The sequence below is a fragment of the Elaeis guineensis genome, chromosome 6 (assembly GCF_000442705.2).
Source record: "Elaeis guineensis isolate ETL-2024a chromosome 6, EG11, whole genome shotgun sequence".
Lineage (NCBI taxonomy): Eukaryota > Viridiplantae > Streptophyta > Magnoliopsida > Arecales > Arecaceae > Elaeis > Elaeis guineensis.
This window is the reverse complement of record NC_025998.2, coordinates 16,850,921-16,867,725: the sequence shown is the minus strand read 5'-3', so window position 1 is coordinate 16,867,725 and position 16,805 is coordinate 16,850,921. Positions and strand designations below refer to the sequence as shown.

The 16,805-nt window shown below is 38.9% G+C and overlaps 2 protein-coding genes across 2 annotated transcripts; both read right to left on the bottom strand.

The window, feature by feature from the left end:
* Positions 1–220: 220 nt before the first annotated feature.
* On the bottom strand, positions 221–4,114 carry LOC105047079 (zinc finger CCCH domain-containing protein 39). The gene is made up of 3 exons (XM_010925872.2): positions 4,039–4,114; positions 2,748–3,490; positions 221–1,710 (listed from the first exon to the last, which is right to left on the bottom strand). The coding sequence occupies exons 2-3, from the start codon at positions 3,471–3,473 to the stop codon at positions 1,375–1,377; spliced, it is 1,062 nt and encodes a 353-aa protein (XP_010924174.1). The 5' UTR covers positions 3,474–3,490; positions 4,039–4,114; the 3' UTR covers positions 221–1,374.
* A 3,920-nt stretch (positions 4,115–8,034) lies between these two features.
* LOC105047080 (uncharacterized) lies at positions 8,035–15,819 on the bottom strand. The gene is made up of 6 exons (XM_010925874.4): positions 15,627–15,819; positions 15,451–15,526; positions 15,303–15,367; positions 15,045–15,205; positions 10,567–10,777; positions 8,035–8,411 (listed from the first exon to the last, which is right to left on the bottom strand). Exons 1-6 carry the CDS (start codon positions 15,627–15,629, stop codon positions 8,244–8,246), a joined length of 684 nt encoding a protein of 227 aa, XP_010924176.1. The 5' UTR covers positions 15,630–15,819; the 3' UTR covers positions 8,035–8,243.
* Between the last annotated feature and the right edge of the window lie 986 nt (positions 15,820–16,805).

Genomic DNA, 16,805 nt, shown 5'->3' with positions numbered 1-16,805 from the left:
CAATGATACTACAGTTTTTTTTTTCTTATGAGATTTGGGCCAATCCACTTCAAAATCAATTCCTGATAGTTATAAAGATAAGCCTAGCCCCCTTTTTTTTAGGTCTATCATCTAACTTATGTTACTAGCCCAAGCCATGAATCTAATGGAATTTTCAGTCTACTCATCCAAACAAACCCTTAAAATCTCAATCCTACTTGAAAACCTATCAACTATCCTCCCAAGTTGAAGTCACTTTGGGCCATTCTCCTTCTTGCCTGATCCCTTTGGTTCAATGCTTGGATTAAAACACATGCAGCTTCCCCAGTTTGGAAGCAAAAACTGAACTGCATACTCCTTATTTGGTTCTGAATTCTAATACCAAAATGTCTGTAGCCTTTAAAGGTTTTTTAAACTTATATGAATCTAGTAGCACTAATTCCGTGGAAAGAAAATACAAACAACACCTGTTTTCATGCAGCTACATATTCTTCCGGCAGCAAGGATGTTTTCGTCTATTTGACCCGAGAAAACCTCGGCTGACGTCAGGTCCAAACTTTAACATAGAGCCATTTTACATTATCAGCCCAGACTAGCTTATCTTAGTTTACACAGGTGGTGGTGGACCGGCCAGGTGACCCACAAGTGCATGCATAAGATCTCGTCAGTGGAACGACTGAATGCCATCCAACATTTTGCACCAAACCGAACGGATTGAGCAACAGTGAATTAATTTTCCTCTATTCTTAAATAAAGCAGACAAAATTAAATACCACAGACGGGAGCATCATTGGGAAATATTCTTTTTTGTAAGGTAAAGCCATGTCTCTCAATCATTACAAGAGGTTGGTGGAGACGTTTCGAGTAATTAGAAAAATTAACCAAAAACAAAGAACACGTGGGAAACACAGCCTGCCATCTTACTTCTACGTCATCTAACAGGGCATTCTTTTTCCCCTCCAGAACCAACATGTGATGGGTAATAGGTAAAGACAAAGAAACGGATTCACCATGAAGTGGGAAAATAAACTTCCTGGTGGCCGAGCTATTCACCCTTACCTACCTTTTATCAAACACTTCTCCTAAGATACTTATCATCGTTCACCATTAATTATTGCTCCTCATATATAATATAGTTATCATCATCAGAAGGGACATGTATACAGAACAAATTGCCACCAAGTATTGTGTTCTGTGTGGAAATCCCTTGCTTTATACCTACATCCACATTAATGGCCTCCTCGATATATATTCACATGGCCTCACCATTTACTGAATTGTTGTTATTCTTTTTTCCTTGTCCTTTTTCCCCTAATGGCATGGGGAGATCAAGGAGGAAATTTTCGGGATTTTGTTGGTTTTGTTTAATATTATTTTTGATGATCATACGAATTATTAGGAAGGATGGAGGAAGAAGCGGTCGGAGGGGGAGAGGGTGTGGCGGAAGTGGCAGCGGTGGCCGTAGGGGCAAGTGTCACCGGTGAGGATCATGCGGCAGACCTCGGTCTTGTAGCGGGGATGGCGGATAACGGGGCGGAGCTCGCCGACGCCGTGGGCAAACTGGCAGTGCTCGCCGTAGGGGCACTCTCCGTTCTCCTCCCATTTGTTGCACAGCTCGGTCTTGAACATCCCTTGGTTGTACACCTCCAGCTCCAGAGCTTCCCCACCCTCTTCGTCCTCTCCACCTCTTTCCAACTTCTTCTTGCTCCCTCCGCCCACGTAAACCCGTTGCTGCTTCCATTAAACAATAGTTACAATACAACAACGGCAACAAATTCACATAGATAAATCAACAATCAGCCTGGCAAACAAATTTTAAGACGGAGAGAAATCCGTAAACAAGCTATATTCTGCCTACTATCATAAAAAAATTGTTTTTGGTTTATCAACAGAGCGATCTGAATCGTCCATTTCATGGACTTCTATTTTCATCAGATGTCACATCTCTGCAAGAAATTTGTTGTATGGTCATCTGCTGCCATCCACTGCACAAGACCATCAATGAGAGTTCCCAATAAGGCCGTTATCCTGTTTTGACGGACTCGTCTGAAACGATTATTTACCGTTTTAATATAATTAACGGCCGTTATTTGGGCATTGCTGCCTCTGGATTTTTTAATTTGTTAATAAGCACTAATAAATAGAAAATGACGTATGATAACGGAATTTTGAGGGCACAAAATCATGTCGCTGCCTGGTAGTAAAATATATTACTTTTGGACAGATACGAAAGTTTTAATATATTATATCTATATGAAGGGTTGGGGTTGTATCTTTCGCGCGAAACATTTATTTTCTTTAGCGACATCAACCGTTGGATCACGTAATGGCCGCTTTGAGATCTGTACAATTGGATGGAAGAAAGGGTTGGAGTGCCTGAGATCCGTACAAAGCGCATTCCAACGGCTGAAGTTGCGATGGAAGAACCCATCGTTCTTTCGCGCGGATGATGCAACCCAAACCAACGGACATAAAAATGCTTGGATGGCGTCCGTTTTTCAAAATGTTATCTCTGGGATCCGCGCTTCGTGGAGCGATGCTTGTCGCTTCCCATTGATCAAAGCTTGGCTCCTTGTGGAGCAGAGAAAACGATCAGATGAGCCGTTCGACTGTGAATGGACGGATATGATTAAAAAACGAAAGAAATATTGTACTCATCTGATCATTTCCTCGTGGGGATTTTATTCCTACATGAAATAATTCTCACTAATTTAACTTGATCCGCAAGAAAGCTTGAGTGCGGAGGTGGATGGTGGAACGGGACTCACCGAACCGACCATGACAGGGCTGGAGGCGCGAAGCCGGCCGTTGCGGTTGGCGGCCGGGATGGCCTGGTTCAGCTTGAGATAGCCGCTGGACCTGACGGAGATGCTCTTGGGCATCAGGACCCGCTTCTCCGCGGCCCGCCTTGCGAAACGGTTCTCCTGGAACGCCAGAACGCTCGTCGGGCTCGTCTCCGCCGGTGGGTCCCCGACGCCGAGGCGGCGGAACTCGTCCACGATCGACAGTGCGGGGTGCCCGCTGGCGGCGAAGGAGGCAATCCGGTGGCTCTGCTTCTCGGACAGGAGGCTCAGGCGCTTGGCGAGCTCGCCATTGGCGATCCGGAGTTTCGCGTTCTCCTGCCGAAGGGCCTCCGCTTCCTGGGCCGCGTCCTGGAGGTGGGAGAGGCACAGTTGGTAGCGCTCCGCGATCTCTTGGTACTGGAGGGTGAGGCGGGCGAGGTAGAGGCGGTTCTCAGTGGCGGCGGGGTCCTCCTCGTCGAAGGAGACAGTGGAGGGGGTGAGCGACACGGACCCGGAGCCGGGGAGAGGAGTCACGCCAGTCGGAGTCCCCTCCGTCGGTGAGATAACCGACGTATAGGGCCAACAGAAATCTCCACTGTTGGCGAAGTACGGGGGAGAGGATAGCCGCTGATCTGGAGATCGGAACGATGCGGATCCTAAGGCAGACCTGAGTTGTTCGCCATTGGCGTGCGTCACCAGCTCCTGCTGCATCCTGTCGGCTAGTGTCTCTGTCGATGGAAACAGTAAAAAATCAAAAAAGAAATCAAGAAAATCAAATAAAATCGGAATCAACGCTTTTTGCGGCGAAGCGATTGATGGCCATTCATGGAGAACTCCACTAAAAAAAAAATCGAACATAAGAAAAAGAAATCATTCATGCTATTTACTGAGAGCCTGACCATAGTACGATCAAATATTTTTAGATCAAAAAGGAGAAAATAGATTCAGTTCAACGAAGAAAACAGCAAAAGCTCATGGATCTAATAGAATGCAAGAAACACAGATAACTCTAAGCTAATCCGATGCCAATGAAAACAATAGAAAACGGAAAGAAGAGCTCATCTTCGCTGCTCTTCATGCTAACATCGGAGTTGATCCGATCAGCCATTAATGCTCAAAAACAACAGCAAAATCATCAAATAAACTACATTGTAGATGCGATACGAGATGCAGATGGATAGTATCAGCTAGAGATCATGATATAAAACTAGAATTCTTCGTAAAAATCAGTAGAAATAGCTATATCTCATCAAGAATTTAATACTAGATGGCTCACCGGCAGCTCACCCGAACCGAGAGAGAGAGAGAGAGGATTAGCTGAGAAGAGAAGAGAGAAGGGAGAGGAGAGAAAGAGGGGAGGGTTTCAAGAAATGGGCAGAGAGGGAGTATATATAGGGGAGGGTAGTGGGAGCATGGTCGGCGCCAAGGAGACCGACGCCTCAAAACCGTCAAGACGGAATTCATAACGGAATTTCAGAGAGAGAGAGAGTTCTTGACGTCCCGTTCCGTCTTCTCCCTTCCCTCCTTCCCCTGGGACACTTGACAAAATCACGGCGCGCTAACGTGGCGTAACTGAATCGCCGGCTTAGTTTACGATAATGCACTCGCGGATAGTTCTCTAGCGAACATCCGAGCTCTGGGCATTTTGGTAACTCGGTATGGGGGTCGCTCTAACCATTTCTAGAATCGCCACGCGCTCGCGAAACGACCGTGCGGAGTTCATGAAGGGCGGCATTTCGATCAGTACCGTCGCAAGCGTGGGGTCCACCGTCAGGTAATGGCGGGGCTGTCATGAACGGACGGCTGTGATCGAGAGCGCCCTCCACATCTGATCCTGTGCTCATTATTACGAATTATTAGCGCTGTACTTGTTTTAATTTCATATCGTGATGAAGAATATTTGTTTCTCTTTCAATTTTTTATACAGATGAGGGGAAAAAAAAATGAACAGAAACAAACATAGGACAAGAGATGAAGAGAGCAAAAATGAGCAAATGATAACTGAAGTCACGTCACCGGTGGAAGGGAATCGGATTCTGTCAGCTTCTGCTGCCTTTTCGTGGCCGTAAATAGTAGATCACCTCCATTTACGTAATCACAACTGCCCTCTGAATCCCCTTCCAAACTTCACCAACACATGACCGGAAATAACGCTAGAATAGATGCTACAGCACTACGGAGGCTTTGGTATTTAAATTACAGCTATTACATAGGTGCTATATCTTTCTACTGGCAGCTATAGCCTATACAAGATATAATTGTTTACTGATGGATCCACTATTTATAAGATAAAGTAGAACAGCTTATGATGATGCAACAGTTATTTATTAATCGATATTACAGTATATGAGCAATGGTGTTGTCAGTTATCACAGCATATATAATGGTGCTCATTCTGAGTTACACTAACACTTAATTGCATTGTGAGAGCCGCATCGTCTGAGTTTAGTTCTTTTAGATGTGATCTCTAACTCAGGCGCTGCATATGGGAAAGCTGAAAGCTGTGTTGTTGTATACTTGATCTCCTGGAATGAGTAGGATCTGATAGCACATTATTAAAGTACTCAGTATGCCAGAACCTGGGAGGGCCCAACCACCTACATATCGTAGATGGGGGACAGGAGAAGGGCCTGGTGGAGCTATCTTGGGAGAGTTTGGGCACGTAAGGCCTGTGGTTAGGGAGTGGGGTCACCTTATGATTATGTTTGCTTTGCTTGGAAGTTTCTGACCTCCGAGCTACCATTGTATCCGGGAGCTAGCAATTAAAGAGCAGAAGAGAAAAGGATGGGGCTATTATGTTTGCTTCCTCGTCAAATCTTTAACTAACTCAGGCCCATCTCTCTGGAGCCACTTCCGTTGATGCAACATCGTGATTCAATTCGAACAAAGCAAAAGACGGAATGAAGATTAAAAGGTTGTGGGTCCCGTATGGGTTGGGTTAAGAATTGGCTAATGATTGGTGGAGAAGACTGCTCTCTGTTCAGATTTAAACAGAGGATGTGGTCAGGGAGAGGAGGGGGAGAGACATCGTCTTATAGAGAATGGGGTGTTTGTGTGACGCCTAAGCGAATTTTAGGTGCCTTGTTTACCAATTCCAATCAGTTCAGTTACGAGAACTTCAACAATAACGAACGGGGAGAGCGATGGACTGATTGCATACAGTTAACGTAGGTCTTCAACATCAGTAGATGTAGACTTCATGCAATGCCGGAGTAGGAATACATGGATTTTGGAGGTCGGGTTTGTAGAAAAACAATTGAGGTTATTTTCAGAAAGTTGATATTGGACAACACTAGAAGTGCATTTAGTCAAAAAAAGAAAAAAGGAGAGACTAATTTATAAGCCTATCAATGACCATATTTATAAGTCTAACATGATGTTGAACTATACTTTTATAAGTCTAAGACCTTCAGGAATTTGGCAATGCGTGCATCATACTGCGCCTAAGACCTATATGAGCTGATGTTTGCATCCAACATTGCGCTTGTGTATGGTTTTCTAACTAAAGCATCTTTAAGAAAGAGAAAGGTGCATATTATCAGTAAAGAAAAGGGCATTAAAACTCACAACACAATGATATGGGGTACAGTTCCTTTAAAGACCAAGCTTGACGATATGTGATGATCTAACTTGATCTTATTTGTTGTAGAAGTTCTTTATATTTACACCATCATTTGTTTTGACCTGACTTCATCTGATCAATGCGAGTCTACACTTCAATTGCTCTGGACCGCGTTGTGCGGAGCCATTGTTAATCTGTCCTCTCTGAATTAAGAATTTCCATATGTTGAAACAGAATCTTCATGTTAAAACGCACCCTGCTTGCCCAGTTGGACCGAACCACATAACCCTGTATTTGCCAGGGGACTCAACGTTATAAAATCACCCAGGTACTGCTCAGATTTCAATGTAAAACCAAGGGGCGTTGTGCTCAAAATTCTTTGTAAACAGTGATAGGTGAAGGTCGTTTGATGCCCAAGCACAAGATGTTGAGAAATCTCCCTTGCATTGTGAAAAAAGCCTGAATCTGGAACCACATTTTCCAGAACGAACTAATATAAAAGCTCACTTAAAACACAGCTTACAGATAGCTTCAATTAAACTGATGTTTCTCCGCACAGCAGATTACATGCTTGACCACATTTATATACCGTTATGTTGCTAACAATTAACTGATGAACACAGCAACTGTGTAGAGATGACAAAATCGATCCGATCCGATGGGTATGCATCCTATCCAAATCCGATCAAATCCGAAAAATAGGATTTGATCGAATTTGGATAAAACCTGAAAAAAACTATAGCACGAATATGGATAAAATATCGATAGTGTTATTTTCTATCTAAATTCGAATCCGATCCGAACCTACGAATATAGATAATATCCGAACCCATATCCGAATATATATGTTTATAATTCTATTTTAGTAATTCTCTTTTGATTGATAATATTTATAAAATTATTTTGATTATTTATATATTTTATATTAAATTATAATTTTATTTCTATGTTTGATTTCTATAAATCTGAACTTATAAATTATGTTCTACGTTGAATTAATAATTTTATTTTAATTGATAATATGTATAAAATTATTTTGATTATTTAATTTTTTTTGGATATGAGATAGACAGAAGACAGATATAAAATGGATATAGAAAAATGAGTTACCTGTGGATATCCTCGAATCCATTGAGTATGAGGATGGATATCTCTTTTCTTATCCGATTGAATATCGAATAGAATTTAAGTATGAATATTAAGTTCGAATTTGAAGATGGATAGTACAATACCCGTTCCAAATCTTATCCATTGCCATCCCTACAGCTGTGAGAGAGATTGCATGCTAGACCACATTTATGTACCCTCATGTTGCTAACAATTAACTGATGAACACAAAGCAGCTGTGAAAACAATTAATAACAACATCTCCAGTGAGTCTCTGTTCACTCACACAAAACATTTGTACCGGAAGCTTGAAATCTGTTTCGACCTTAACTTGAAGGGCTTCCATGTCAGAAACTGAACAAGGATTATGTTCACTCTGGAAAGGTCCAATTATTATGTACATCGTTGTGATGGACTAGCATAATACTCCATACGGCTTTCTTTTATCACAAATGGATTACTTCAGACCAGTCACAAGTAAACTCAAAACAAAGAACAAAAAACTAAAGAAATATGAATATGTTGTTGCAATGTCAAGCACCACACATCAAAAAAAGAGACTAATATACCTTTTTGTTGCTTCCCAAAACTGAAAATATTAACTGCCATGTCAATAAATACTGTTCCAATTTTTCTTTCTATCATCATCATTCATATACAGAAGATATTGTGCCCAAAGTAAAGAAAGAGGACATAAACCCAAAAATTCAACACTAAATTAGGTGGACTGCAATCACAAAAATTTTCCACGTTAGCATGACATCTACATTGCAAAACAGGGAAATAAATTGTTACAGGCAAATTTTAAAACTCTAATGTGACTTCACATGAACTTCGAGCATGTCATCATTCTCCAAGCCAAGGCCTTCTGGTGTTTCAGCCGGACTGACTTTATCCCCATCAAAACAAAATACCAAGTTTTCAAGCTTAAGCTGAGCCTTCTCAGCATACATCTTAAAGAGCCTCTCAAACTTGTCATCCTATAATAAAAAGTAATTTATTTAATGTAAATTTATCAGCTTTATGGGAATAAAAAAGCATCAAGTCACTGAACAAACAATTGAAGCTCTAAAGCATGAAGATCAAAGACAACAAGGAATCCAACTTAACATGAACATGGAAAAAACAACACAATACCATGCACGAAGAGAAAGAAACATACAATTTTCTCAGTTATGCAACAAATAATTGACACAACTATACAATTTTGCCAATCCATGACAAGCACAATCAGAGCCGAAGTAATTCATGTCTGGGGTAAAAGGCCACGTGCTTGTTGGTAAGCCCTTTACAGGCAGAACTTCCATTCATGGGATTAAAGATTTGTCGGAGTATTTGGCCAATTGTTTGCTCGTGTAGCTTAGCTCTCCACAAATATTCTTGAGATATATGTGCAGATTTGCTCAACTGTTAAAAAGAGGGATGGGACAAATGAAATGGTACGCCCAACTTCATCCCACCTACACACACAGCACAACTATACCCTGCCTCCACACAAGCAGACATACACAATGAGAAAATAAGTTATGACTGAAATATCAAATATTTTCATCAAGATATGACGATTGTAATAACAGGAAGCATGAAATATCAACTATGGACAAACCTTATAGGAACAAGCATGAATGCCTAAAGCAACAAGAACATTTACTGAGAATACAAGAAAAAGCATTATGGTTTGATGTCAATGGTTTAATTAATATTCAGTTAAACAACAAACTAGGAAGATGGATTAGAAAGTTTGGTGAACAACACCATGTTCAAGATGAAAAGTAATAATGATAAAAAAAGCAATCTCAACTTATATACACATAGAAGTTTCTGATTCCAGAAACATGGATTTGCATTTTAATATTAATTTTAGGACAGCCAACCAAGATAGAAGTCCAGCATGGTCATAAGTCATTGGTCTACAATATTTTCTGAACCATGAACCTAATTTTGTAACCAATGCTAAAAATAATTGTGATAGATAGAAGGTTTGATGTCCCAATTATGTAACATCAGCAGGTCATACACCATATAAAATTAATGTAATAAGTGTTAGAGCATAAATAGATGTAACCAAGATGAACCAGAGAAAAAAAGGTATGGAACGAGAAAAAAAAAATGTCAGCAGTCCAAAGATGTAACTAATAATGACAACACATTGGAATTTGATCAAGGAAAACACAAATGTTTAGGTTCAGCTATTCCCTCTTCTCCCTAGTAACTCCTTTCCTTTCTTCTTTCTCACTATTCTTCTCACTTCATTATGATTCCATAATGCCTTTCTCTTTCAGTATCGATTTATTGCACCACAGATTAGATTGATGCAGATATCAAGACTGATCAATTTTTTGACCCAACTCTTTTATTTCTGATTCCATAAGAATTCTAGAGAGGTTTTTTCCTCAGTGTTCAACACTCCTTACTAACTAGATATATTAAAGTAGAAGTATAGCATCAAGATTTGCAGAAATCTTTACTGTTACTCAAAATGCAACATTGTATCAACCCCAAAAACCCTCTCTAAAAGCCCTGAAGCTTCTAGAGAAATCTACCTAATTCCATTTCAAAACAATAGGGCATACTTAGAAAGCTTCCCTATTTCCTTAATCCACAAAAATCACTCATTTCTGTCTTGACTTCTGACTTTGAACAGCAAGTAGTAACTTCCAATCAAACTCTAGAATATAATAACTTAAGGTCCGTCATCATATACAAGCAGGGCCTCCAATTGGTCTAACATCAACATATACACAAGCTGTAGTCTCGCAGTATACTATGACACTAAAGCACAGTTAAGGAAAAAAAAACAGCTGTAGCATAGCTGAAGTACATAAAATTTATCAGCTACTACCAAAAAATTTGAGTTCAATGAGACCAGAACTAGGACCCAGCATGAAGATCCATCAGCATACATCCTACTAAGTTGTCCTTAATTACCAACAATATCACTAGATATTGCTTCTAATAGCATGAGATCTCTTTCTTTCAATATAATCAAGAGAATGTAAACAAGTCTAATGCACATGTGATAAAATCTGGGCCCCTCTATCAAGCTTGAGAATATATAATGAGTCCTTAAAATATACAAACTCTAGATAAAAATGGAGAACTAAAGTTAACATAGAACTGTGTTGAAAGTAGTACTGAATATACGCGAAACTGCTTTTGTCCATTCTTGCCCTGAATAGATATAACAATTTTTTTTCTTTCAACTTGTGGTTTTGATGGTTGACTCGCTTTGACTTCTGGAGCAGGTTTTCCATAACTGCTAAGTTCTGTTATGGCAGACTCCTTTACTGCTCTCAACACATCCTGAGCCGATTGAGCTAATGATGCCAACTCCTGCTTCTGCAATCTGAATAACAGGACATATTAATCAGTTACATCATTATGGCAAGTTAAGAATTACAATTTGATCCAATATCATTATTTTGCCACAATGCTGAATTAAGATTGTTGCATCAAATATGTATTTTCTTCAAACATCATATTGATTGAGTTCAAATATTAGAAACAGATCGCATAATGAGTATAAATATTTTATTGGAAATTACTATAGGCGCAAATTTACATTTTCCATACCCGGATCTAAATCCATAAATTAATTACAGTGTATTGCAAAAACAATTAAACAAGAACATATATATTTTGGCAGGTTACATCATAATTAAAATTGCTCGTAGTATCATGAGCTATATGGTTGACCACGTAGTAGATATGAGAACTTAAACAAACTGACTGATGATCACATAAACAAAAATAAGTTCAAACTGAAAATTTCCATACAAGACCACAACATAAAAGTGAAACATATTAGCTTTTTGTCCTGTAAGTGTTATTCTAATTAGAGCACAGAGTGCCATCCATGACATGACATAAGAGACAACCGGTAGTTCCACATCTAAAGTCTTCATGTCGATAAATGCTTAAGGATGCCAATCGCTTGGAAGTGCACATGCAAGGCACTTTTTTCTCTTTTAGAACTTTTTATCAATCTGAATACTTAAAAATTGAGGGTCAAGTAAGTTTTAAGACATGCTTAATTGGGTATTTAAACATGATATGAATTTTACACATTTGTTAGTATTGATGAATAATTCCAATAATATATTAATCAAATTCTTGTAACACTTCAAAAGATGACCTTAAGGGTAATCAAACCTGAAATTAGACCTTCCTTCCAGGGTCAATGAAGTAAAGCAGCTGGTTGTATCCATCTCTCTCTCTCACAGATAGAAAGGGAGGGAAAACCCCACCCAACATTCATCAAGAAAATGAAAGAAGTACAAGAATACTGGGAGAGGAAAAGAAAAGAGCCAGAGGAAGTTGAGTTGGGATGGGGAGAGAAGAGATACAGGCAATGGACTTGGCAAGTTTGTTAGGGGCATACAAAGTCCAACCCAAAAAAAAGTTCATGTATCATACGTATTAGGTCTTCCCTTGCACTGGCTTTGTTGGAGAAGAAGGGAAAGGCTTCCTTACCACATAGCCAGTGAGGATGAATTTTCTTAGTAGTCCAGGATTCCCAAAAGCAATCAAGGGAATGCACCCAGCCTTTGATTCTGATCTTGTCTTCAAAAAAATCCCAAACGGAATGAGAGGAGCAACAGATCAGCACGTGGCCCATAGTTACCTGAGATCTCAAGCAAAGTTGGCAATAAAGGGGAGCTGGGCATAACTCTTTGGCCAGATGTTCCTAGGTGAGAATCTTCTTATAGTATCTATCCAGAAGATTAGGATTTTGGGAGGTATAGGTGTCTTCCAAATTCTCTTTGCCTGAATAAACTGACAATGTTGCTTGAGCTTGCTCAGGTTTGTGAATAAATAGACCTAGAAGATGTATGCCATTTCTACCTATAGAATGTCAGACATTTACCAAGGTGAATCTCGGAATATAAGCATGGACAAAATTGTTATAAATGAAGATTAGATCTTGTCATATTGGCAGTCTGTTGGACAGCCTTACTTGTTTGCATTGGACTGCAAGTCTATGCTCTTTCTTAAAGTGAGGTACTCAAATTAGGGCTGAATTTGTCATTTAATAATAGCCAGCTATCATAAACAAAAGAAAATGCTATATGTGCTAGAACATACTTGGAATGGCTGTCAAACTAGTTTTCTGTTGACTACTAAGGGCACAATAGGCATTTTGGCACTGGAGAATACCCCAAACCCCCATGTACCACACACATAAAAACACACTTTGCACCCATTCTGCATACATTTTGGAGTATGCCTAGCAGGTCATAAACATAAAGAGAAACTGCCAGCAGTGCCTAAAACAAAGCCTAGAAATACAATGACATTACATAAAATTTCTTACACTTGCGATTGTAAAACTACGATAACATTTCTAATCTCTTCGAACCAGCAGTTCATGGCTCTAACATCTCTAACCTCCTCCATCCAGCATTTCATGGCTCTAAGAGAAACATAAATTCTTACCATCACATTATGTAAATTTTTGTTAAATTTTTTTAGTTTTCCAGGAACCCTACCTAATACCAATGTTATAATACTATACCTACCAGTGTACATATTTCAGTTGCATGTTTCACCAGATGGGTTTATAAAGAAATGTCACTTTGTATGATGTTCGTAAGCAGCGACGTTCATAATGAATTTCAACTAAAGTTCTGTATCAAAAAAAAAAAAAAAAAAAGGTAATGAGATTAAGTGATTAACAGGTGAATTTGATCTCTCCTGTAGGTCTCTCCTTTCTTCTTGACATGGTTTAGGAGCCTGCAGATTGGTGTGTAATTCTCCTTCGATCTGAATCCAGATCACTGTTGCTCTTCTTCAACCAATCATGCACAATCAGGTCAACTTTTGTTGATGCTATTTCAGAAAGCGGGTTCATCTGCTTGATGTTCATATGTTCTTGAAATGGACTCATTGCAGTCCTCTTATCTATATTATTTGCCAGAGATCATGTTCACAATCCCCACAACATCAATGACCAATTTTGACCAAATTTGATTAAAAATTTCTCAGTCACTGGTTAGGTTATTGCAGAAAATAATTGATAACAATATAAAGCCATCAACAGTTATTCATTTTAAAGGATTCTGGCATAATCATTTTTCTTTAATAGGTGATCTCTAGAAAAGATGGATCATCTTTGACAATCAATGGGAAAAACAACCATATTTCACGGGTTCACTTCCTCTTTACCTGGATAATCACATCCAGCTCCGAGAATCCATCTCGGATACATATTGTGGTTAGACATGTGTTAGATGCCTGGATTTTTCTTTTCGATTGCAGCTTCTAAAAATTGTTAGAGAGTTAAACTCTTCTAACAAAGAGTTTGACCAACCACAATAGGGTTAAGAGTGGGCTTTTTATTCTTTTTAGAGATTGGTCAAAAGTATAGGTACTAAAATAATTTTTAAAATACTTTTCATTGTCAATAAGAGAAACAATTCTCTAGACACTCATTGAGCTTCCACAAATTTGAGCAAATTCTTTGAACTATTGTATGAAAATCCTTCAAAACCCCAAAAAGGGAATGATACAAGTAATTAAATCACCCTAGGTACCACACTGCACAGTCCACATACTGTAATAAAAAGCATTACACGGGAAACAGAAAAGAAAATCTTTAATTTTCTCGTTATTTTCTTTTGTTTTAATTACTTTAATGATGGTTGCAGTTTTACTATAAACTGAGATCTTCAAGGTCCATATGGCAATTATCAAACACCAGAAAAGCAGTCCAAAAAACCCACTTCAAGTCACAGTTTTCTATCATCAACAACACTAATGGTATTAGCAGACATAAATGAGAAAAAGGCACAAATTTGGATGACTAAAGTGTGAAGACCCAGGTGGTTATAACTGCAAAAATAATATAAGAAGATCCATCATCATATCATCATCATCCAAGAGTTTTTTCATCAAAAACTGGGGTAGATATATAACACTACTCAAATTTAAGAAAGCTCCATTAAAGAATTTGCAGATTTTACTACCAGTCCATGGCAAATTTCCTGACCAAGGAAATTAAAGAGCGGCTTGCCATTAAATGGATATGGCCAATTGGTAGATAGAGATTATTGTGGTGTAGAGAGAAGGGCTTCATTAGTCCCACATTGGTTGTGAGTCAAGAAAGACTATGACTTATATAGTAGAGGACCATCCTTTTCATGTAAGATGCTTTTTAAAGGACAAAATCATGAGACTCATAGACCAGAGCGGACAAAACCTCATATGCCGATCCATGAGCCCTTGATCGCAATATTGATGCCTACCATGGGGCTGGGCTTTATTAATCCCACATTACTTGTGAGTCAAGAGAGACTCTGGCTTATATAGGAGGAGACTATTCTTTTCACGTGAAGCACGTTTTAAAAGATAAAACCGTGAGGCCTATAGACGAGCACTTAACCGCAATAGAGATCTACCTTATAGGTTTCTGTATAGACTCCAGAACAATCTTTTAAAAATCCCCGAGACATGCAAGAAAACTCAAAGAAGGAATATGAAGAAGCTGTCTTCATCACAGAGGTATAGATAAGCAAAAGAAACGGGTAAAACAATCCTAGAAGCCACCAAATGGACCGAGATTAATTTTCTACAAAATTCTTGAAGTAGAAAAACAAGTGTGGTTTCAAGTATACCTCAGTTCTCGAAGAGTCTTATCCTCTTGCAATGCCAATCCTGAACTGGGGATCCTCTGCGGCGAAGGAGGCAACCAATCCTCTTCTTTTCTCTCCTTTCCGCCCTTCTCCTCATCATCTAAAACAACCACGTCCTTTCGGCTTTCCTTCACCTTTCCATCCTAAAATTCAAAAAAAAAAAAAAAAAAAATTCTGGTGGACCAAAAAATTCCACCAAAAGACGGGGGAAAAACGTAATTTTAACAGGATGCAACTTACTGTACGATCAGCGGCCTTCTTCCGCTTCATCCCAGGAAAGGTTGGAAGCGAATCAAAGTCGTCATCTGCCAATCAAACCCTAGGAGTGAGAAAACAATTCAAAAAAAAAAAAAATCCTCGTAAGAAGAGAGAGAGGGAGAGAGAAGACCGTCGAAGTACGGGAAATCTGCAGGCTGGACGCGGCTGTAATCGAAAAGAGGCTCCAATTCTTCCCCGGGCTCGTCCTGCCGAACGAATTAAAGGAGACAGAGAGAAGAGGTGAGGGAGAAGAAAAAGAAACCCTAGAAATTTCGGGAGAAGCAAAGCACGTAGAGATTCAATAACCATTGACGAACGAATTGATAGCGTTCGAAGGCGGAGACGGCTATTTGGCGTCGATGCCTTCGCTGAACCAAAGCGGGTAATTATTTTTAGTCCTTTTGGTGATGGAAGTGGCCGCGCGTCGAAGACTTGGTGGGAAACTGCGAGAAAAGGTTTCCCGTTCCAACACTGAACAAGCGAATTGCAACACACTTCCAAATTCCACCGTCGGACTGCAAACGGGTCGGGCCGGATCTGGCATACTTAATTGATCAAATCTCGTCCAAGTTGCACTTTGAATCTAGATATGGCAGTACTTAACTATTTTCAATGATTGAACTAAATTGTCTGCTTAATAAATTAGTCAGCTCTGGATCAGTATTTTTGATCTATTTAATAAGTAAATTGGATCTAATTATTATTTTATACTAAAATATAATAATTGATAATTAAAGATAATATCATTAAAAATTAAATAAAATTGAAAAGAGTCCATTTAAATTTGAATTTTCATTCAAACTTTTAATTTCATCCAATCCTTCATAATTTTATAAGCTACGATGTTTAATATAACTTGAGGGCATTAAACAAAGTATCCACCAAAATAAATAATGAAATATGAATGTTTAAATATAATGAAGTGAAAATATATGAAAAAAAGGTGTAGTTATTTAAATGAAAAGAGGAACTAATTTAAATGAGTGTTCATTCATTGAATTAGGAAATATATTTAAAGTGTTGGAGAAGAAAGTTTATATGATTAGGTTTTTTTATCAGATGGATTAGATTCAGGTTGGATCTAGACCTGGATGATATATGTGCAATCCAGATTGTATCGAAAGATATGAGACTCAAATGTGATCTGGAATCATTTAGGAGAAAGATTGCAGAGGAGGTTCAATTAGCTTTAGAACTTTTGTCGTTGAGAAAAATCCTGCTATTTCTTTTTTTTTTTGCCCTTTTGGGTACAAACCTACTATTTCTTCTCCCTTGCGCAGCAATTAGATGATTACCAATTGCAAATTTCTGGGAAAGAATTTTTTTCTGCAGCAGTGGTCAGCAAAACTCTTTGGTAGCATTTGGATATCCAAATGTTATTCGTAAAATAAGAATACGAATTCTCACAGAGAATAGCTATTCCTCCTTGTTATTCCATATTTCTATTTGATTAGAAATCTGGTATTCTACTTTATTCCAATGTAA